This window comes from Giraffa tippelskirchi, chromosome 10 (genome assembly GCF_054371585.1).
Source record: "Giraffa tippelskirchi isolate mGirTip1 chromosome 10, T2T-mGirTip1v1.2.pri, whole genome shotgun sequence".
NCBI lineage: Eukaryota > Metazoa > Chordata > Mammalia > Artiodactyla > Giraffidae > Giraffa > Giraffa tippelskirchi.
The window spans coordinates 70,289,867-70,315,306 of NC_137284.1; the positions used below are offsets into that span (position 1 = coordinate 70,289,867).

The window sequence follows — 25,440 nt, forward strand, 5'->3', positions numbered from 1 at the left end:
CCCAGAGACACTGAGAGCAACGCCTGATGCCTTTGACACCCAAGAAGAGAAAAGAGGCTGCATATCACGAGGGTGCAAGTTTTCTGGTCCCAAAGACTCCAAAATGTTTAAGATGTCTAATTTTCTTTAAAATTCTGCCATTTGTGAAGTGACTATATGAGGGGAGTGGAAAGGAAAATATGCCCTCCCAGAAAGATTTATTTAAAATAATTCTGGCTCATAAGCTTAAAAATGTATACAATATTTTCCCATCATAAACAGTTTATTTGATATTGGCAACAGGATATATCAGTAATCACATCAAATTACATCCCACCAATAATCAGAACATAACCTCTGCTCTGTGCTTTCCTTGGGATTCCTTTCATTACAGGCTATCTCCTTGAATACCTAATTAAAGCATATCTTTTATGAGTAAATTTCTAGATAAAGATACTCATTTGAAAGAATTAAAAAATTAGCACTACCAACCTCTGATATCCATAGGGAGACTGTAAATGAGAGAGATTTGGCAGAATTTTGTAAACATCTGGGGGACGCTCATGTCCAAGTCGAAGTGATGGCTACCAGCATTTTACTCTTTTCCTGATTTTTTTTTCATGTGAGAGTTTTGATTTCCCACTGTCTTCAGTTTGGGGACAGGTTTCAAGGAACAATGGATTATCCTAATTTATTGATAAATTAGGATATCCTAATTTATCCGAAGTCTTAAAAAGATCTGAAAGTCATTTATCATTTGGTAGCTGTAGCAGCTCAAATGGGCTTCCCTGGTTGCTCAAGAACCCGCCTGCAATGAAGGAGACCTAGGTTCGATCCCTGGGTTGGGAAGATCCCTTGGAAAATGGAATGGGTACCCACTCCAGTATTCTGGCCTGGAGAATTCCATGGACTGTATAGTCCATGGGGTTGCAAAAAATCGGACATAACTGAGCAACTTTCACTTTCACTTTGAGAACTCCTTGCAATTGCATGAATGTTGAGGGTCCTGCCTCATGTCATTGGTACCTTTGGAGCAGAACGTGTTACTATTTGAGCTTCTGAAAGTGAAAGTCGCTCAGTCAGACTCTTTGCGACCCCATGGACCATACACTCCATGGAATACTCAAGGCCAGAATACTAGAGTGGGTAGTCATTGCCCTCTCCAAGGGATCTTCCCAACCCAGGGATCAAACCCAGGTCTCTCCCATTGCAGGTGGATTCTTTACCAGCTGAGCCACCAGGGAAGGGGCAACGTATTCAACAAAAGGAGAGAATTTGCCTGGAGTGGACTTTTGGTCTCCCTCTCCCAGATCCTTCCTTTCTGTGTTCATTCTATAATGAAGCAATGAAAAATAAATTAATGATTGCTACTTGCAAGAAAATGGTGTGTGTGTCTGTGTGTGTAACTGTATTTTAAAAGACTGACTTTTTAAAAATACAATGTAAGAATTATGCCTATTTTTCATGGTAGACTCTAAAGCAGCTTTAACTAACTGTATTTCCTTTCATCCTCTCTAGATGAATATAGAAAAGTAGGTGACTCTCCTATTTTAAAAAGTAGGGTGTAAATAGGATGTACCTGAAAACCTAGTATTAGAGCACAGGGAAAGAAGAGGAATCAGAGACCAAGACAAGGAGACATCTGGGCACAAATCTGGGGTTGTCTTTATATGAACTGAAAGGCACTCTGATGGGAAAGTTTTCAACAATCTGTGGGCTACTGATTATGGTGGTAAAGACTATCACAAGTTTATATTCATTGGTAAACAATTCTCAATGTTTCTTTCATGTTTCTGCCGGTTTTGCGAGCATAGGCACAGACTACTTTTTTCCCCAATATCATTTCAAGGATGTTTTTGGAGTGGAAAACCATGAGAGACACAGATTGTGACCCCATTTTGAGCAAAAGGCATATTTGTTTACTGTCTGTTATAAAACATTCAGGTTCCCTAAGCTTGGGAGTTCCTCTTACTCACCTCACTGCTTGTGCAAAGGTTACCTGGCCCTTTTCCTGTTTCCCTGTGAAAACTAAAGTAGGGGAGCCAATAATAACACAAAAAACATCATGTTTTCTGTGACATGATTAATAACCTCCTCATTCTCTGACCCAGGAGTCTTGCATCTTCTTCTAGCATCATGAAGCCACAGCAAGCTAACTTCTAAGAATATAAGTAGGGTAAGATCTCAGACCCACTATAGTCTTGGCAATGTTCTTCCTTATAAAATACATTTTGGGGGTATGCAAAAATAATCCTTGTACCTGATGTTGCCTAGGCAAGGCTTTGAAAGAGGCAACAGGATTTGAAGATAAATTGTGAAAAATTAGGCCACAAGAAATAGGAAGGTATTTCTCACATAATCTCACAGAAACAAACTGTACAATTCAATACATAATAAAATTAGAAATGTGTATTTGGGAGAAACAGAGATACTGAACTACAAAAAAGGAAAGAAATAGAATGATAACTCAGAACATTCTAATGATAGTAGCGATGAAAACAATAATTAACTTACATACGGTAGTTTGCCATTTACAAAGCATTTCCACATATATTATTTTATTTGAGACTTACAGCATTCTTGTGAGAGGACTTTTTATTTTATTAATTACACAGTAGAGAAAATTAAACTTCAGAAAGGTGATGTAACTTGATAATGACCAAAACTATACATTAAGAAAATAAACAGAGAAGGACTTAAGAAAACTGAATAAAACCAAAAGATAATTCTAGATTTGGCCATAAGCTCAAAATCTTTCATCATCAAGTGTTTCCCTTTATATGCTGCCCATCTTGTTTCCTATAAACATGTCTTTCTTTCCTATGTGACAGATCAAAATCCCTCTTCTTATTCAATTAACTTTGAGTCTTCCTCTTTTTTCTCATGGCTAAGATTCTATAAAGAGCTTGTATATATTCTGCCTCACTTCCACTCAGTATCTTTAATTTCTCCCAGTAACTATATGTTGATAGGCAACGTTTTACTAATGCCACTTACAGATTTGTATTATGTGACTGGTGCTGAATTCTTTAGTATTGTCTTCATACACATGTCCATGTACCCACATACCTGCTGAGACACAAATATATACATACACCAACCCACATTTCCAACTCTTCCCTAATGTGTCACTTTCTTTATGCCTCAACACATGCTCTGATATCTATTTGGAGTTTCTCTGCTTTTTAAAAAACTCTATTCAATACTTTCAATTAAAATTCCTCTCCCCTTTCAACACCTATCCATGTGAAGAACAGTTAAAAGCTCTCAAAGAGTCTTGCTAGATTTTGGTTCAAGATGGTGACACAGGAAGTCTTCTATAGCTACGTGGAATAATTCCCTATCAAAGAACTCCGTAAATGAGGAGGATGTGAATGACCCCAACGTACAGGGCAAACAAGAAAAAAAAACCACATCAAAATAGGTAGTAATGGCTGAGGCACAATTCTGCCATGAGCCCCAGCCCCACTGTGGTGATCCACAACCAGGAGGGAACTCATAACTACCAGCTTTTCCCTGATGAGCCAGGGGTTTGAACACCACATATGGTGTCCCAGCTTTGAATCCTTTCACTTGAGAGAGGGGCCTCCAAAACGTCTATCCGTGAAAGCCAATGGGGCTTGTGTCTAAGAGGCCCACAAGGCTATCGGGAACTGAGTAAATGTTTGTAACAGCCCAAACAGACTTACTGTGGCTAAGCCCCCAGGTCCAGTGCAGAGGCAGCAGATTAAATCTGTAATGCTCAAATTTCAAAATGAAACTATATTATGTATTGTTTATCAGACATCTGTACATAGAGAGATGTAGATATAGGTATATTAATATAATCAATACCACAGAGAGATCATGGAGTGATGCAGAATTTTAAATGAGTAAAATGATTTCTTCCAGGAGAAAATATGCAACATTTTGTGTAGGAAAGATATCCAGTCTTTTCATTAAAAAGGACTATTTTCTTAGCTTAAAAGCTGTGGCCTGAGGAGCAAGCATCTAATTTAATACCCATCTAGGGGCTGACTGTAATACGCTCTAGAGACAGGAGGCTGGCAGGCACCAACTTTGCTGTCTCTCTCCCTACCTGCCTTGCTCCAAGTGGCCTGATATTCCAGAAAGGAGCTTTCACACAGGTCTGATACCCCAGCTTTTGCAGCTGTGCCCAGAGGATGTACCCCCTGATTATCTGGCTCTCCTGGCCAGTGGGGTTTATCTTCCAAAGTCTCACAAGTCTATAACAGAATATCAGTTCTTAATTGTCTGACCCACAGGGCACAGTGCAGAGGCTATGGACTGAAACACCCATTTGCTCAGAGAAAGATGCTTATTTCAGGTACCAACAGGGGTGTTCTACATCACTTATCATTAAGAAAATGCCAAATGAAATCACAATGAGATAACACTTCACACCTCTTAAAATGGCCATCATCAAAAAGAGGTAACATTTATCAGCAAGGGTGGGCACAAGAAACTTGTACACTGTTGATGGAAATATAAATTGATGCAGCCACTATGGAAAACAGTATGGAGACTCTTCAAAAATTTAAAAATAGAACTACCATATTTTCCAGCAATTCCACATCTGAGTATTTATCTGAAGGAAATAAAATCAATATCCTGAAGAGATCTCTGTACCTTCATTTTCATTGCAGCATTATTTGCAACAGCCAAGATACATAAACAATCTAATTGTCCATAGAAAAATAAATGGCAAATAAAATTGTGTATATATATACAATTTATATATAGTTATATATATGTTATCTATCCATTAGAAAGAAAGACATTTGTGACAACAACATGTGTGGTCCTTAAAGACATTATACTAAATGAAGTAAGTCAGAAGAGAGAAAGACAAATATTGTATAATCTCACTTACATGTAGAATCTCAGAAACTTACAGGAACAAAATCGTGCTTCTCCAAAGGCAAGGGGCAGGGGTGAGTGTAATGGGTAAGTGTGTTTAAAAGGTACAAACTTCCCCTTACACGAACAGCATAGTGACAATAGTTAACAATGCTGTATTATATATTTGAAAGTTGCTAAGAGAGTGCATCTTGAAAGTTCTCATCATAAGGAAAAAATCGTAATTGTGGTGATAGATGTTAACCAAATTTATTGTGATAATCATTTTGCAATACATATCAAATCATTGTGTTGTACACCTAATACAATGTTATATGTCAACTGTATCTCATTTAAGAAGAACCTTGCGTATATAATGTCAGGAGTAAGTATTTTATTGCTGCATCATCATTTTTCATGGCATTTAGTCTCTCTGAATAGACTAAGCTCTTTGACTAAAATAACCAAGATATTCATTTCTATATTATCTGAAACCAAGCATACTGCATAAGAGTAAAAGGTACTAAATACTTCTGGCTAAATAACAAGCAATGAGTAAAATTAAGTTCCTCTAGTATACATATTCATATTAGTGTGTGTGTGTGTGTGCACGCATATGTGTGTGGGGGGCACTTCCTGCTAAAATGTGGATGGCAGCATCTAAGGAAACTTCTAGAAAATAACAACTTTTAATTTACAACTCAATTAAGGATGAAGTGCATAATTTAACCTGTATGAATTTTTGTGATAACTTTTGTTACAATTCATCATACAATATTAGTAATAACAACAAGACTAACTATTTATTAGTGGGGAGTACTAGCCTCGTTTTATAAGGTGAAGAAACAGAAGCTTAAAGAGATTGCAATGACTTTCTTAATGTTCCACAGTAAATACTTGCGAGTTACTGTTCACATTTACAGTTTTCACCAAATATTTCTATCCCCTCCGATGCTAGACAGACAGAAGGAATACACTTCTGTACTCCCTTCAAGTTAGATGTGATCAGGTGGATTGCTTGGGCCAAAGAAACATAAGCAATGACATTATCAGGAAGAAGCCTTAAGAGTCAGCCCCCAATGTACAAAGTCTATTTCTCTCTGTCACAGCATGTGCCAATTTTTAAAGCTGATGACTATTCCATCTGACTGGGACTTGATTAAGGACAATGTGAAATTAAACCATTTGCTGATTCAGATTTGGAAATGTAATAGGAGCAAGAAATAGCTTCTGTTTTGTTAAGCCACTGAGATTTTGTTAATTTTTCCGATCATAGCCCAATTCGGTCCACTCTGACCAAAATATTTCGCAGAAATCCTAACTTCAATAGTAAAGTTTGTTTGACCATAAATCTTAATTTATGGCTTTGGGGCAATTTTGAAAAGTTGAAAAAAAAAAATAGATGTTAAAAGTCATTGAAAATGATGGGTTTTCGGGATACTGAAGTAATGGAAACTTAGACATTCATAGTTATTACTTTCTGTTACTACTACAAGATTTAGGTATTGAGAAACTTAAGCTACATTCACCCAGAGAAGCCACCAACAGGAAATTCGGCCTGAAGCAGTACAACAAACAGGAACCAAAGCCAGAGATGAGGCGAAATAAAATCTGGGTCAGAGCCAGGAATTGCTGAGTTAATCAATGTGAATAAGAAGAAACAGGGTCAGAAATGAGAGACATGGATTATCTAAAATAGAGTCACAGATTCCAACTGCAGACAAGTGTCAGGGCAAAGTCAAGACAGTCTGCGTGAGTAGTAGAAGTGATTAGGCATAAATCGAAGAACAAAGTCCTCATTTTCATACGAAATCACCTCCATCACCACCATCAGGATCCTCAACAAAAGAGTAATAATTGAGTACTGAATACTTTACAGGCCTCTTCACATTGAATCATTATTGCAATCCTAAGACACAGTGAGGAAAACAAGGTGCACATCACAGCACTTGAACTCAAACCCAGTTTAACCTAACAAGGAGTTATGTGTTTTCAGCCACTATGCTAATTGACTCTGAGCCATTTATTCTTCTGTCTGGGCAAAGAGAGTAATTAACATTAAGTGGCTTGGCCTCCCAAAATAGAGCCAATGTAACAAAGAGCCTAGGACAAAAGTAAGAGAGCTAATCTCACTGAGATGAATTAGAGGGCTAATATGTGATCTAAATTTGTTTACCAATAAACTGAATATGCACAGGGGAGGTCTAGTCTCTCCCTCCACTTCCTTAAACCATCAGGTATAGATCAAGCACAAAAGATATCTCAAAGATACAGATCATCATGCTGGAGGGTGGGGTTTCTTGGGAGAGGAAAGCTACTTAAGATGGAAAAGGACTCTGCCTATTTTTTCTTCTTCTTCTTATTACAATTGTGTGCTGATTTTATTCTCCTCTCTTTTCCCTCCCATGTTTTTCATAAGGATGAGTAAGGGAGGTTCCAGAAATAGGAGAAAGACACGTGGGCAGGATGATGAAAAATGATTCCACTTAAGACAGGGCATCATGGAAGTCTGCACAGGATCCAGTGCAAGGAAGCAGAATAAGAGAGCGGAAAGGTATATTTGGAGGCAAAAGCCACGGCCACAGTTAGAAGCTCTGTCCTGTATACAAAAGCCCTTTGAGAGATGGTTCTAGCTGTTGGAGATAAGAGGACCTGATGAATCCTGGATTCCAGCTTCTCCTACTTGTGAAACATGATTAACAGCCTGTTTAATAACAAAGTAATCTTTGTAAGAAATATTAAATGAATTATTACAGTTTTGATCTTTGTCATCACTTATTGTGCCATAGCAATGGGCCAAGTAATCTTCCTAAGAGATCATCTGCCTTCTCTAAGGCTTACTGTATTAAATGAATCAATATTATTTGTTGTATTACTTATTATTTGTTGTATTTAGAACAGGGTACTAAAAATCTATTATTGATGATGATGGCTACTGTCTCATTAAATCCTACAACACTGTGAGGTGGAATTCCACTTTTCCAGGTGAGAAAGCTGAAGCACAGGTAGTATATATAACCTCCCCAAGGCCGCAGGGCTAATAAGTAGAAGATAGAGCAGGGGTTCAATGCTGTCAAATATTAGTTTGCCTGCAAAGCCTGTGTTCTTTCCACAAAGTCATACTGCACGCCTCTCTCCAATGGAAGAAATTGTACACTAGGTCCAAATATTAAGCACACAGGTCCTTATTGAAAAGAACAAGTTCATCATATAATTTTGCAACTCTCTACAATGCCAGCTGCTATAAACAGTATGAAATTTATGAAAGTTCAGAAGCATTCCCACTGTAATAACCCAGTATTTCTCAAAAATAATTTACATGCTCTATAACACTCTTTATATATAGCAAATAAAAAGCTAATCCTAAGTGACAATATGTGGGCAGATAATGAATCACTTGGAAATACTGTGTAGATTTTACATAGAAAATATTTTCATCCATGAAAAGATTTGGACTTTCTTAACCCTTTGCTATGTCTTGAAATCACAGCAGGAAGCACTGACAAACTAATAATCTGATAAGCTCAATTCTCTACACGGCAGGAGTGAGAGCTCTTCATCTTACAACAACAGTTTGGATGACTTTTTATAAAGAGTGGGAAAGAAAATTATACTCCTCTCCCACATATCAATAGAAATGCTTCCCATGGAGTGACTCAGTCTGAAAACCTAAACAGGAGCATGCGCTCAGCATGCTGTAGGCGGCCACAGCAGGCTTCGCATTAGCTGCCTTGGGCATTTGTGGGGACAACACAGATCTGAGGCTGCCAACAGCACCAAAAGCTTCTACCTTGCGGGAAAAAATTGGTCCTATAGCAGAAAAAAGACATTGGTTCTTCATGCTCCAAAATGTGGCACTTTTTAACTCAATCATCAACAATATGTTCAAACAGCCAACAAAACAGTCCCTCCTTCTCTATTAAAATAATGATTGTAAACAGCTACATTACTTGCAACTCACAAGGCACTGTTCTCATTACTTGACATATATTAACTCATTCAATTTAATACTCACAACATTTGACATATTTATTATTTTTCCCATTTTAGAAGTATGAAAATTGGGACACAGAGATGTTATATAACTTTTGAAAGTCAGACAAAGTACTATGTACTTTGATGTACTATGGTGGGATCAGGACTTGAACACAAACTGTTTGATGTGTTAGCTGCCTAACCAGGAATGCTATGCCAATATCATTTAATTTTTCCCCAATTAATTATGAGGAAAGCCTAGAAGTTGAAACAACATGCATAGTTGCAGGGTATAATGGACTAAAATTTGTGTCTCCCCGAATGCATATGTTGGAATTCTGTTTTGCAATATGAGGGAGGGGGGCTTTAGGAGGTAAATGGGCTTCCCTGATGGCTCAGCCATAAAGAATCTGCCTGCTCTGCAGGAGACACAGGAAACCCCAGATCAATCCCTTAGTCAGGAAGATCCCCTGGAGGAGGAAATGACAATTTCTCCTGAGGTCCTGAAGCTAGAACTCTGATTAGAGCCTTTCTAAGAATCCCAGGAGAACTTGCTGCTCCTCTTGCTCTTTCGACCATGTGAGAATACAAGAAGCTGACAGTTTATAGCTCAAAAGAAGACCTTTATCAGAATCCATGCAGGCACCCTGATCTCAGAATTCCAACCTCCAGAACTATGAGAAATAAATTTCTATTCTTTATAAGTTACCCAGTCTGTGGTATTTCATTTTAGCAGCCTAAACAAAGTAAGACACGATATATTATGGCAATTGTGGCAAGAACTCAAGATCAGATAACTTGAGGAAAAGATCTATATGGTATTATAGGACTAACACTGAGTGATTTGGTTCTGTGGGGGTAAGAGTTCCATGAATTCATTCATCTCAACCAAGAAAATGATAACCGCACCTTCATTCCCCCAAAGCATATAAAAAACTTATTTGAAATATATCACATATAACCTTGGCATGCTACAAATATAGACTTAAGTTAATAGCTTTTAAAAATTGAGTCATTTAATATATATAAACAATTTCTTATTGAAAGTCACAAAACAAAATCAAGAAAGCAATTAAAATCTAATATAGCATTTTTCTAATAGACTACGGAAGAATGTCACTTTGCCAACATTGCATTGCAACATGAAAAATCTAATCCTTAAAGGCTGCAAATAAACTGATGACATGTACTGAATAGCATGGAAAATATATCCCTTTTATAATCTTCAGGCTAATAAGTTTGTTTCCAGTTATGTTTTGACAATGGCAATTTATTACACAAAGATACATCCTAATCGTAATGGTCTTTGCTTTTCAATTATACAGGAAACTCCAAGGATTAAATCTAGCACTTTTCATTGCTGTCGAGGTTATTTAAAAAGTAGAAGTTTAATGATCATAGAATCAGCACTATTTATTTCCTTTACAGTTAACTTGTCTTCTTAAAAAATCTGTTTTAATAATGTTCTTATACTCACTGTGTCACTGCTCACTATTTTATTGAATGCCCATTAGTCTTTTTCTCAATAGGTTGCAACTTTTACATTTGACAATTTTTATTACACCTCTCATAGGTATTTCTGCAAATTTATTATGAAATGAAGTATTTTAATGATGTAATTAAATGTACTCCCATATTCCTAAGCCAATAAAATAAAAGTAGTGGTCAATAATATATTTAATACTTTAGCATTAAATTCTACTTATCAGTTCAAATGAAATTTGAATATTTGAGCAAAAGCTATTCTAAATAATAATTTAGCTGCTGTGGCAATAATTTATCTATTTTATATTAGTGCCTCCATAGGTATGTTTCCTGTAGGTACCTGAGCACTGGAAAATATATTTTAAAAGTCCAGCTAAGTTCAATATAACCTAAACCAAACCATTATGTTTATTCTACTTGGGGAATTATGTCACCAAACTCCCCTGTCTTTCAAATCAAATTTTTAGAGCTGAAATCTACTTCTCTCTCTCTCAATTCTCATATTTTATTATCGCCTAAATTCTCTTCCATTAGTTTTAATGATATAATATTAAATCTATGTTTTTATTATCATCTTTCTCCAAATTTTTAGTTTATTGCAGTAATTCACTGCCATAATTTCAGTCTGCTTCAAATACTATTTTCATATTTGCAAATTCAGATTCTTGGGCTATAGTGCTGTTCATATCAACCTACCCTTAGCATCCTACAAATACTTTTCACTGTTTAATTCAAGTTGGGTATTGTATATTTTAATTCCATCTCTTTTTTACAGCCTTAATTCACTCACTTCTTTAATTTGTGTTGTAGCTAAATGTGGCTCATCTCACTTTCTCAAATATATGCTAAATTTTTCTTTTAATATATATCATTTTTCTGCATGTACCTTGTCTTTTTTAAAAAATTCATTTCAAATTCTTCTTTCATGAACATTTCACTTTCTCCCTATCTCAAGTGGCACACTGTAACCCTACAGATACCTAGATACCTAAAGTTTGTGTGTAGCCCTTAGATAATATTTTATCTAGATCTAGAGTCATTTATCCATCAGTTCCTAGCCTTCATTAAACTGTAAATTCCAAAAATGCATATCTGCATTTCCCACTGTGCCAAGCAGAATACTCTCCATAAAGATGGTCAGAAATATTTACAGTAAAGAGTATATAAAAATTAGAAAACATAGGTAAATCCATTTTTAGTCAACTTCAAAACTACTGAGTATAAACATGCAGACAAGAATTCAGCCATTCTGGACTAAACTGTCCTCATAAGATAAGTAGATGAACCATGCTTTCAGGGCCTCCAAACAGTTTTTGAAGCTGGGACCACATTTTTACATCAATTATTTGCCCTCCTCCCCCCAATTTGGTAGTTGCTGTTTGTTTTGCTTTGTTTATTTTTAATCATTATTGATGGAGAAAACTCACAGGTTCTTATAGGAATTTCCATCTTCCTTGCAAATACGCACCAGCACTCTCAAAACCTTACCCAGGACACTTCAGCCCTCCAGTTAGAAATACCTGGAATACCTATTTATTGTCCTTTTCAGATAAACAGACATTCTAAGACAGTTCATGTCTTATAATATGTACCCCATAAATGTGAGTGTTATTGTTCACTCACCTATCTACTTATTATTATTCAAGATCCCTCATTTGAGTTTAATCATTTTCTCCACCTCTCCTTCAAAACATCATTCCATTCATTCTTGTCACTTCCTTCCTACACACCCCAACTCTTGGCATAAGCATCTCCAGCCAGCTGCTCCACCTTCTGCCTCCTTCACTATTGTGTGCTATTGGTTCTTTCTCACTGTCCATTTCTTGCATTTTAGTTACTCATAATCACCATTCTTATGACATTCTCTGCTTATTTTTTCTCTACTCATCATGCTCCCAGCAACCTTTTGCTGCTTTCTATTTCTTAGTTGCTTCATTTTCTCTAATACCTTGACACAGCTGCCCCCCATATTTACAGTTGAAACTCAATTTGTTAAATATATATATTTTCAAAAATCCATGGTAGAAACAATAAATACAATCCTGCTATTTATGTGTAAAGATAACCATATTTAAAATTGCACACTATAAAGCAAATCACCATGGCTTATCTTTGTATTAATACACACACCATAGTACCTTCTCTTTCTTTTACAATCTCTTATTCTATTCTTTATTTTACAACCTCTTATTATACATGTGGGATCGGCCACAATGTATCTAAGACTCCCTATTCCCAGTCTTATAGAAATGTTATGCTAACAAACACGGGAAAAAAATTTCACTTTCCTCTTCTGCTTATCCTTCTTCTTGGTTACAGACTCACCAATCTCTATTCTCCCAAACTGCTTTATCCTTTGCGTCACACCTATTACAGATGGAGGGTTTCCAAGTTCAGTTTTGCATCTAACATCCAGTTCTTTTTCTTCTAGATTTAGTGATTTTCCTTTTTCTCAAGCCAAACAAGTAGCTTCAAGTCCACTTACTTGCAAACACAAAAGACATTTATCCCAATGCTGAACAGGACCTATAATCTGTTTTTGTAGGTATATAATATGTCATTTAAAATAAATACCAGGTAAAATCGTATCAATATGAATACTTACACTCAGCATATTTCTGAAGCTGGGAAAATTCTGAAGGGCTGAGGTGGGCCCACTTTTCCTGGTTTGTCATGATGGTGGTCAGGAGATCTCTTACATACCAGGTGAGGAATTCTTTTATTCAGATTTTGGCAGGATTTAGGCTTCAAAGTTTCCACATGGCATGTTTCATTATAAAATATGTCATGCTTTCAAACTATGCAATCTGTCAACATGAGACCACTGTGGATATGAGTTTGTAGTTTCAATAAGGTATTAAATCACTGTAGAAAGAAAAACATAAAGATTGAAAGATTAGCATTATTAAATAAGGAAAAAAAATGACAAGTTATAGAATGCTAAATATTTTTAATTCCTAAATAATATATTTCAAAGTTATTCTATTTTGCATAATAATATTTCATTGCTCACTCTTTAATGGCATTTTACATACATTTTCTAATACCAAATCATAGAAGAAATAGGATTAAAAATACAAAGTGTGAAGAAAATTTTATAAAGTCTAGTTTCATACAAGTAGTTTTTTTATGTTGTTCAGCTTTATAAGCTCCATATTCCAAGAGCAAAGAAAGGTGCCATTTTTATCAATCTGAACTTATCAGTTTTTCAAATATCTAAATGAATGTTATGTTTAAACCAAAAGTTTTAAATGAAGCTAAGTAAGATCTAAGTTACCTAAACAAATAGTCTGCTGGTCTGTCAATTTTCTAATGGTTTGGAATGGTCATCAATGGTAGCACATATATTTGTGCTTGTGTGTGTGTGTGTGTGTGTGTGTGTGTTCAGTCACTCTGTTATGTCTGATCCTTTGTGACCCCATAGACTGTACCCTGCCAGGCTCCTCTGTCCATGAGATTTTCCTGGCAAGAGTACTAGGGTGGGTTGCCATCTCCTCTTCCAGGGGATCTTCCCAACTCAGGGACAGAACCTGCATCTCCTGCCCTACAAGCAGATTCTTTACCACTGAGCCACTGAGGAAGCCCACAGCATATATGTTTACAATTATGCATATCACTTTGGGAGTTGTATAAACTGACTGCTTTCATAACAGTAAAAAAAATAATAATAACTTTATCATGTAAAACTCCCAATAAAATTTACCAAACTAAAGCAATTTCAAATGTCTGACAGACTTTCATAATGATAGTAGATAGAACTACTGTGAGTCATGCTTAAAAATAAAACCCTAGGTCGTCATGGCCCTACATTCACGGCAACATCTATAAAAGCAAACAAAATGAAAAACCATCTGGCTTTAATTTTTTATCAGAGACAGTAATCAATCGCTCAGTGACCCACCAGGCTGGCACTGTAATCATTATTGAAACTAAAATATTTAGAAACAATTACTTAGATAGTTTATGCAATTAAATCACTGGAAGGCTTAAGTACATAGATGTCATTACCTAAAGGCATGGAACCTGTATTTGGCATTAGTGCCTAATCTTTTTTCAACATCTTTTTCCTCTTCTCCACTATCAACCCTACAACCTTACTGTCATATTCTGTCATCTTACCCTAAAGAAAAAACAACAAAAACAACAAAAAAATCTCTTTATGTTGGTCTTATATGTTTAGTGTTCTGGCAATTAGTTTTACAAGGTGATAGTTTGCTTTTAAATGGAAAAAAAAATGAAGTATCGATGCATTAACACAGGCTAAATTACTAGGTCTTTTTTTTCCTCCCAGGGTATGCTCTTACATCACAACCGTAACATTGTGGAAGCAACACAAACTAAAAGGAGTGAGACTACGTGATAGATAATTTTGCGCTTTCCACCTAGTTTCTTTCTGCTGATTTCATCCTTCACATTGATTTCATCCTGACTCTTGGCTTCTCTCCAGTTAGATGCCATTTTGGTGGGACTGTAAAACAAGGTGCCCTGTTGTATCCAGAGGGAGACAAATGATTCAGTAACATTTTGATCATCAGACTCCATCTCATGGGGCTTTAACTGTTGAATAGAATTATGCAAGAACAGCATGAAAATAGCTCTGGTCTTAACGATTATAGCAATAATGAGGATACCTGTCCCTGTTTGAGCCTGACGCTCTCGGTATCCTGTCACTTCTAAAGGTATCATTATTTTAGTGACGAATAAGCGGGCCAGAATCAGTTTCTGTTACCTACAGCTTAAAAACCTAAACTGATGAGAATGGCAGTTCACTAACTCATTCCGAAAAATGTTTATCAATCTCTTGTGTGCTTGAAAGCATTCCAGACACCAGAAATATAACAAAGAAACACACAAAAGATGAAAATAAGGCAATTGCAGCAATGTGTCAGTTTTACTAAGAGCTTACAGTATGCAGGGCATTCTCCTGACAGCATTTATGTGCTGGATTATTCAATCTTTACCAACCAACTCTGTGAGGCACTAACAATCTCCCATTTTGACAAATGAAGAAACTGACCTGCCTGTTAGGACTCGACAGACAGGACAGAGACTGCTAGAAACCCACACAACACCCGTTCTTTCTTCTCTGTTGGTAATAAGAAACCTAATTTTATTAAATGAAAATATATCCACCTAAACAGATTCCTTGGGTTCTTTGCATGAAGAAGTGGTCAGTGAGATGTGGCAGATGTTGGACGAGATATATAGGAAGGTTCTATTTGAGGAAAGAAGTGCTCTTTTAATCTCTTCTCTCTGCCTCCAACTTCCTACCTGGAATGTTGACACATTGGCTACAAATTCAGCAGTTTCTTATACTAGTGAGATAACTTTTAGAATGGAAGCCATAAGCTAAGAATGGAAGTCTCGTAAAGTAGACCAAGGCTAGGCAAACAACTGATTACAGAAAATACTGGCTCACCAGCTGTTTATGTAAATAAAGTTTTACTGGAATGCAGACAAACCTATTAGAGAAACCAATAAGAGGCCAATTTTTTACAGAATTTCAATGCTAAATAGTGAGGCTGGGGAACTATTCTGAAGGTAACAAGAAACAAAAAGAAATACAGGAAAGGCGAGAATCCTGATTGCGTTGGGAAAATGTCATTTTGGAAAAATGTCAATGTCTTCGTTTAGTTTCTCATCCACTCGGATTGTGATAGCGTCTTAACCTGCTTCCCTAGTCTCTCTGCTTTCCTTAACATGGCCTGTCCATGGCTATTCGTGAACTGACATGATTCCAGAGGTCTGTCTGATAAATTACCAACAAGCTAATTAAAATTACAATAGTAATTTATTAATTAACTACAGATTTCTACCTGGATACCCGCTCTGAAATTTACTAAAATTCCTCAGTTAATGTGGTGTAAGAAACTCAAATTTAAAATGACTCGTTAAGACTGTCATGCAGAGTGAAATAAGTCAGAAAGAGAAATACAAATATCGTATATTAACACATATATGTGGAATCTAGAAAAATGGTACAGATGATCCATGTGCAAAGCAGAAATAGAGACACAGGTGTAGAAAATAAATGTATGGACACCAAGGGGGGAAGTGCAGTCATGGGATGAATTGGGAGATTGGGATTGACATAGATATACACACTATTGATATTATGTATAAAATAAATCACCTACATATAAAATAGATCACTAATGAGAACCTACTCTATAGCACAGGGAACTCTATTTAATGCTTGTGGTGACCTAAATAGGAAGGGACTCCAAAAAAAGGGAATATATGTATATACATAGCTGATTCACTTTGCTATAACAGCAGAAACTACAAACACAAATTGTAGAGCAACTATACTCCAATAAATATTTATATTTAAAAAAGACTGATTAACTAGCATTCTTTAGATCTTTACACAAGTTATGTTTTCTCAGTAAAATCTCACCAGGTCATTCAATTTACACTTGAACATTCATACACACCATCCCTCCATTACACTTTTGTTTGGAATACAACATCTTATTATCAAATGTTTATATCAAATTTGATTATTATCAAAAAGAGACATGTCCAACTCTTTGCAAACCCATGGACTGCACAGTCCATGGACTTCTTCAGGCCAGAATACTGGAGTGGGTAGCTGTTCCCTTCTCAAGGGGGATCTTCCCTACCCAGAGATCAAACCCAGGTCTCCCACATTGCAGGCGATTCTTTACCAGCCGAGCCACCAGGGAAGCCTAAGAATACTGGAGTGGGTAGCCTATCCCTTCTCCAGTGGATCTTCCCGACCCAGGAATCAAACCAGGGTCTCCTGCATTGCAGGTGGATTCTTTACCAGCTGAGCTATGAAGAAAATAAGTAAAAATACTTATTGAACTTGCCTTTCATCTGAAACATATTTATTAGATTTTGAGTCACCATCCTCTCATATGCTCTAAGATAGAAGTTCCATGAAAGCATGGATATGTATCTGTTCACTGCTGGTTTACAGGGCTTAGAAGAGTGCTTGGGATACGTAAATACTTATAGAATGAATTCACTTAAATGCTTTTTTCCATAACGAAAAACAAAGATAGGGCAGTTAACAGGAAAATATTGGCTGAAGTTGATAAATAAAAACTGGCTCATAAAGAAGGAGTCAGGAACAGAAGTCACTAAAGGTTTCACTTTCCCTAAAGCCACCTCCCCTCCCTTCAACTGACTGGACATAAACAAAATAAGTTGTGCTTAGAGATACAAAGCTTTTACAATTAAAAAAAAAAAAAAAGCTTTACTTCACATAGCTTCTATGTTTGGTTGTTAAATATAACTGACTTTGTATAAATGAACATTTTCAAGGGATGCCATAATTGAGCTGTCAGTTAAGCAATATATAATAATAAGACTTACACATGAGCATCAGGACAATATATAAATTATATCTAGATATTCAACAAAAACACTACATAGCTTTTCTTTTTTTAGCATTATCTTGTCACCTTAGGTCTGCACTTTTTGTATCAAGGACAGGATTTCTGAATTGATCTAATCCATTTGCATTTTAGCAAGAGGTATTTAGAGGGTAATGACATCCCTGAAGGACTCAAAGTAAGTTCTCTGGTTCTTTGATCTGGTTAATTTCAACACCAGTATGCTCTGAATAGAATTTCTCCTTCTGATTCTTCTCCTAAAGGAAGCCTTTTGATTCTCACAATTCTGGTTATTTCCAACTCTCACAATATGACATGCAGCCAAATAAAAAAATAAGTAAGGGTGGGGTAAAAATGAAGACGGTTTTCCTAATCAAATGTTTTAAACTAGTTGAACTAACATATCATATTTCCTAAGCAAATATTTTAAACTAGTTGCAATAATGTATCATAAGTCTATAAAGAAAAATGTTGCATGTGTAATGCTAAATCAAGAGGCACAGCTATGCCTCAGAAGTAGATGGGAATGATGGCAACATTTCCTTACAGTCTCTGCCTCTTTATAAATGTACACAAAGAAAATAATAGTATTCAGCTGAGATTTCTTATGCTGCTTTCGACAGACTTCCTGTTTTCCTGCATGGGGTTTTCTTTGGGCATATAAAATGAAAGTCAGGAAGAATCCACTCTGCTGGCTGTTGGGATACATTCTCAACTAGTCAATAGATGTGCCACTTTGCATGGTTGGTGGTAGGAAATACTTATAGTGGAGGAGTTGGAGAAGGCTCCCTGGCCTGTTGTACCTAAATTAAAACATTTCTCCAGAATTAGGAAAGGAAATCAATCTCTTCATGAATAAGGCACAAGCAATGTCTAGATAAGGGGCTTCTCTGGTGGCTCAGGGGTAAAAATTCCACTGAGCCATGCAGATTTAATCCCTGTGTCAGGAAGATCCCCTGGAGAAGGAAATGGCAACCCACCCCAGTATTCTTGCCTGGAAAATCCTATGGACAGAGGAACATAACTGGCTACAGTCCATGGAGTCACAAAAAGAATCAGACACAACTTAGTGACTAAACAAAAACAATAACAACGTCTAGATAAATGGATCTGATTGGCTGGATGTATGTTACTCACATTAAATGTAGATTTCTAAATAATTATTCAAAGTCAGTGTGCAATGACTCCAATCACTGAATAATGTTAATACATGCTAAAGCACACTGAAGACTCCATGTACATAAATTCTGATGACTGAAAATATTTACTGGGATTCAAGAGTCATAAATCTCCCCCCCAAAAAAGGTAACCCATGGAAAAATCATAGGAGTGAAAAAGGATGAGAGCCAAAATATCAATCATAGAATTTCTGAAATAAAAATAGGATGAAATTAAATGGTATACTGAAGTTATCACTTGGTTTGTAATTATTTGTTCATTTATCTATGAAAAGAAGTGTAAATTGAGAACCAGGAACTGAGCCAAATGCTGGTGATGCAGTTATAAGACAGTTCCTAGATCTTGTTTGGTTGAAAGATCCACATTCAACAAACCAGCTACTCAAATAAATAATTATAAGCTGCAGTGTGTGTGCTCAGCCATTCAATTATGTCTGACTTTTCACCACCCCATTGACTGTAGTCTGCCAGGCTCCTTTGTCCATGGGATTTCCCAAGCAAGAATACTGGAGTGGATTGCCATTTCCTCCTCTAGGGGATCTTCCCAACCCAGGGATCAAACCCATAACTCTTGCATCGCCTGCACTGGCAAGAGGATTATTTACCACTACCCCAAACTGAGTAAGTTATATGAGATACAGGCAATGGAACTCTATGAAAGAGCCCTGACCGCCCTGATTTAGATTAAGAGTTCCAAAGTGGAATACACAGAGAAGTTTTATTTAAATTAAATCATAAAAGTTGAGTAATAGTTATAAACTTGAGTGAGAAGAAAAACATTTTGAGCAGAACCTGGAAGTGAAGAAACAAACACAAACCAAAAGAATATAAATATTAGAAGACCTCCAGAGAAGGCAAGTGTGACCGGAGCCCGGTGAGGAAGAGGGAAAGGGGCATGTGATTAGATCTCAGAAACAGGTCAAAGCCACAACAGGAACTTTCTTAGAGGCCATGTTGAAGATTTAGCTCAAGTAAATTATGAAGCCACTGACATCTTTTGAGAAAGAGACAAACATATTCCCCATATATCTTACAAAGCTTTTTTTTTCCTTCAATGGATTGGAAGATAACACAAATGGAAGTGGGAAGGCCAAAACACAAGGCTATTCCAGTGACTGGATGAGAGCTGGTAGTGGCTTTAAGTAGGAAACTCATAGTAGAGATGAAAGCAGAAAGCCAAATTCAAGATACCTTTCTGGCATCAGAGCTGATAATGAATAGGATACATTGTGTGCAGGATGAGGGAGTCAGGAATGACTCCTATAGTTTTGGCTTGAGCACAGTGTACAGAGGGCTTCCCTGGTGACTCAGTGGTAAAGAACCCACCAAGCACTGCAGGAGACAAGGGTTCAATCCTTGGGTCAGGCAGATGACATGGAGAAGGAAATAGCAACCCATTCCAGTTCTTCTTGCCTGAGAAATCCCTTAGACAGAGGAGCCTGGCAGGCTACAGTCCATGGAGTCACAAAGAGTCAGACATGACTTAGCAACTAAACAACAACAACACAGGATACATAAGGGTGGAGTTTAAAGTTTCTAAATACTAGGGCAGTATCAAGAGTGAGAAGAAGAGTAAAATCAGTATATTTGTTTTGGGATGTGGCAAATCTGTGAAGAGAACTCTAGATTTAAAGGATTAGTAGATAGTGATAAGCCTAGAACTAATAAAAGAAATACAGAGGCATGATATTGTGAATTGTCTGATACAGACAATATGTGAAGATACGGAAATATAGTTTTCCCGATACGGTAACCATAAAGCTGTGCTACTAAGCTCTGCCTTCAAGAAAGAACTAGCATTCAGCTGCAAAGCGTTCAGTTAGCTGACAGTTTTGAGTTCTTTTTTCTTCAGAATACATGTAGCTTTTTAAGCAAGGTCACATTCTTCAGAGGTATAGATTGATGATGAAAGATGATGGATGTATGAAGGTCATGCCACTTTTGTCCAATGGGGGAATCCTTTAAAGATCCATATTTGCTCCAAAACTCCCCAATGGACTGGCTGAGACTGGCCTGTCTGCATTATAATCTGATGCTATTCATAACCAATTCTGCATCTTCCACCTTCCTTCTTTTCTCAGGTATTTGAGCTGCATTGTTGTCTGAAGGCTCTTTGTGCCTTATCTTACATTTCTTCTTTTTTATCTTTCACAGGAATAATTTCCTGATAAGTCTTTGTTTCTGTAACTCCATCTCAGTCTTTGTTTCCTGGTGAAGGATCCTATGTGTCAGGATCCCAATAGAAAACAGAAGATACCATTCAAATGAATAAGTAGGAGCTTAATAAAAGGATTATTTAGGAAGTGTGGACAGAGATTAGAAAAACTATTAGAGGCTGGTGCTCTATCCTGCTCTAGCAAAACCTGGGAACATATTGACCCTAAGCCCAAAGGGACTAGAGATGTTACAGCTAAGAAACCTCAGAGTATATAAGATCATCTGATAGGAGCCATAGACTTGCACAGTAGGATACTAGAATGTATCTTCCTTTCAATTATTTAGCTGGGGAGGAGATGGCAATAACATCCCCCACCGTGTTGTCTTCCAATTCTCCAGTATCCTTCCTTGCCTCACACTGACTAAACCCAATCATAAGCCATAGGGCAAAGACAGCCATTGGTGCAGTCTAAATGAAATAGCCCCATGAGTCACCAACCCAAATGGGAGGACGATAAGTAGGGAATCTGAAGGGAGAAATATGAAATATCAAGCACGTCAGAGAAATATGAAATATCAAGCACGTCAGCACAAAGTGTGTGGTATGAGGAAGTGGGCCCAGACAAAGCTTTAGGGCATTTCCAAATTAGCGATTACAAGTGGAAAAACACTGGGGGAAAAAAGACTATGGTGTTAAACCAACTACAGAAGGGAAAGAAAAGAATCTTTAAGGACAAGGAAGAAAGGCACTTTTCAAAAGTTGCTAAGCAGTTAAATAAGAAGAGAATTGAAATAGCCAATGGCAATATGCTGGTCTCCGGTGACTTCAACAAAGCAATTTCTCTGAAGCTGACTATGTCAAACTGAAATGGGTTGCATAGTAGAACTGAATTTGGGAAGACTGTGAATATCATCAGCTCCTTGAGAAGTGTGATTATGGGGGTGAATGGAGAGCCAAAAGGAGCTATGGAAAGAAGAATGTGCAATGAATGGATTTCATTTGTTTGTAGGACTCCCTAGGAAAAAACTTGTAAATTGAAGAGAAGAATTTATAGTAAGAGTGATACAAACCAGGAAAGAGAGCAACTGACTGGGGTTTCAAAGCCCTTTTATAAAGGACTTGAAAAGTCCTTAATAGCAGGAGAAGATAAGTTCCATGCATTACATGAGGACCAAAATCAATCTTACCAATGTGTATAGATACAAGTGGTTTTATAGATTTGGTGCTGATAAAATGGAAGACTTCTGATTGACGATTCTGGTTTTCTTAATTTTTATTACTCTATATATCTATTATTAGCTGAGAGATTAGTTAGGCAATGATAAGGGAAGAGGAAAGTAACAGTGTATAATTGAAAACAATTATACACCAGTGTGGTAAACTGAGCTCATTAAAGGCATGTAGTACAAACAACAGGCAGAGTTAAAAGCTAATGGGATATTGTTTTTCATTAATTTAAAAGTATAACAGTCTGATTTTAATTGATTAACTCTTAATATATTCTTAACCTACCACTTCTGAATCTGATAGCTCTGTATCCCCATTCAAGTTTGGAGTTGTCTTCCTGAGGTAAAGCAATTCAATTAATCTATCTATTCCTTTTTCATGAAAAGTAGATAATACCACGCACCTCCCACAGATATTATTAATGAAATAACATGTGCTCGATGCATAACAAAAAAAAGATTCTCAATAGTGGTTCCTTTCTCCTTGCTTTTGTAAGTAAGGATCTAAGATATATCTATAGTATTTAATTTATACATATATACAGTATTCTTATGCGGGAACCAGATTAGAAGTCTACAAACCTTTCAGAAGATTGTGTGGGTGGCTTAATATAAGACTCACAATTGTGTTATTTTTGAACTCTGCCAACACTTTCAAGGGAAATCTTTGATGATGTAAAACAGGGAAGTAAATCAAGCTTTGTATTAATAGTCTGCATTTTGTAGTCCTGGTTTTTAACCTGACTATTTTATTTTTCTTAAGAAAATTACTCTATGTGAATTTTCTTTTTCTTTTCAGACATAGTTTCAAGGAGGATACCTCTTAGGATAGAGAATAGAAGGTAAGGGAAATGATGATCATGCACTGGGTACAACCTTTCTCAATGTGAAATATTGAGTATAAATTCCCTTCTAGAACTCTGCTATATACCTTTCCAACAGGTGCTATCTGTTTCCGCCTTGTGTAATTGTGAGTACATTTACAACTATTTTTTAGCCAGTAGATCACAGTGGAAGTGATGCTCTATGATGCTCTAGAAGAAAGCCTGAAGTAGTCATGTGGGGGACCCCTTGGAGATATCATGTGTAGGTGTACCAGTCAACAGTCTAGGGAAGTCTCGGTCAACATCCAGAATCACTCTCAAGTATGTGAGTGAAGATGCCTTTGGATGATCCCACCCCAAGTTATCAAGCAGTTCCCTTCTCCCAGCTGGCAGTTTCCCCAGAAGAGGCACCAAAGAGAATGGGAAAAAAAAAAAAAGTGAACCCATTAACCCCATTCTAAAAGCAGGACCCACTGAGTCCATGAGTGCACTAAATGGTTGTTTTAAAGCATAGAGTATTTTGTGGTTTGTTATGGGACAGTGAAAAGAACAAGTGACTTGGAGCAATATTTGACACACACAAAAAATACAAAAAAATATCATTTTACTGTGGTGATGGTGATTACGTTTTCATAGATGTTCAAATATGCAAAATGTATGTGAGTATATGAGTGTTTAACTGTTAATTTACTATTCTTACATTATACAGTCAAGTTCATATGGCCAAGTATTTTCTATCTCCCTCTGAAGGGAGGAATAGAGCCTTTGGGAGTGGAGTATAAATATTTAATGTGGGTTTTCTTCTAACTTTGGACTTTACAGTGATGGATTGCTCAAAGACTGAGAATCTTGGAACAAAAAATCAAAACCTAGCAGGATATATTACACAAAGGCAAAGATCATGAACCCAGAAAAAGAAAAGATTCATTTCATATGCCAGTTTTTTGTTGGTATTACATTTTGACAGGAAACAAGGCTTGTTTGTCTTCTATAAAGATTTTCCAAGTATAAATTTAAGCCTAAATAAAGAGGAGAAAATGAAAAGGAAATAGGATAACCCTTTCCTTCCACCTCCAGGATGGAACACTGATTAAGGAAGAAGGCCATTAAAAGGCTTTTTCAATCTATTTGACCTGGGACTTCTTCAACAGAAACAGTACCTAGAATGTTGATTATGGTAAATTGATAAACATTTCTTTACTGTTTTCCACAGCTAGCTTAAGAAAGCAGAAATTCACTAAAAATAATTCTCCAACTATTAACTCTTTTCCTGAAAAGCCTCCAATATAACACATTCAGATTTTGTATTGAATTAAGAATGCATGTGCTTATAATCTTCTTCTATTAATTAAGAAAAGAATAAATTCAGTCTCAGACACTTCCTGTAAATTGATGATTGCTGGAAGAACTAATATCTTTCAAACCTTTAATCCCTTGAAAATAATCAACTCTAAAGATGTTATTCAACTTCAAGTTACAGTACACAACTGCCTAAGGAAAATCATTATTGAAGTACACCAGGGACCTTTTTACCAAATGAAATTTGATGGTTGCTTAATGCTTGCAGTAAATCCACAGTATAAAAACGCAAAGCTGTATTCAATTTACAGACACACAGATAGATATCAGCAATAGAATATTAAACATCTTTTAAAATTACCAAGAGTTCAAGATTAGTGATTTCTTTTACCGTAAACTACAGAAACTTTCCAGTCGTCATGTATGAATATGAGAGTTGGACTATAAAGAAAGCTGAGCGCCAAAGAATTGATGCTTTTGAACTGTGGTGTTGGAGAAGACTCTTGAGTGTTCCCTGGACTGCAAGGAGATCCAACCAGTCCATCCTAAAGGAGATCAGTCCTGGGTGTTCATTGGTAGGACTGATGTTGAAGCTGAAACTCCAATACTTTGGCTACCTGATGCGAAGAGCTGACTCATTTGAAAAGACCCTGATGCTGGGAAAGACTGAGGGCAGGAGGAGAAGAGGACGACAGAGGATGAGAAGGTTGGATGGCATCATCGACTCAATGGACATGGGTTTGGGTGGACTCTGGGAGTTGGTGATGGACAGGGAGGCCTGGCATGCTGCGGTTCATGGGGTCACAAAGAGTCGGACACAACTGAGTGACTGAACTGAACTGAACTGAACAGAAACTTAGAAGTGAGCTTGGACATTTTTTGAATGTAACTATTTTCCCTAAAATTTATGTAAAAAAATGGTGGTTAGTTTAAATTTCACATAACATTCTATAAGCAAAACATACATTGTCTCCATCCCTCTGGTCACTGCATTACATAATATCTATATGACATCTTCCCTCATTTATTTGACCTCAGCCCTCTTTGTTCCGTTATCAGCACTGCAATCAAGGTATCCTTTCTAAGAACTCATCAGCATTTCCGGCTCTGGCC

At 36.7% G+C, this 25,440-nt stretch overlaps 1 protein-coding gene across 12 annotated transcripts in view; it reads right to left on the reverse strand.

Annotated features, from left to right (window-relative positions):
* DGKB (diacylglycerol kinase beta) overlaps window positions 1–25,440 on the reverse strand; it is a 1,170,055-nt gene that overhangs the window by 848,979 nt on the left and 295,636 nt on the right. For all 12 annotated transcript variants that reach the window (XM_081537636.1, XM_081537628.1, XM_081537635.1 and 9 more), the window contains one exon: window positions 12,884–13,143. In XM_081537636.1, coding sequence (XP_081393762.1) covers window positions 12,884–12,953 — 70 coding nt within the window. In that variant the 5' untranslated portion in view covers window positions 12,954–13,143. The remainder of the gene's footprint in view (window positions 1–12,883; window positions 13,144–25,440) is intronic.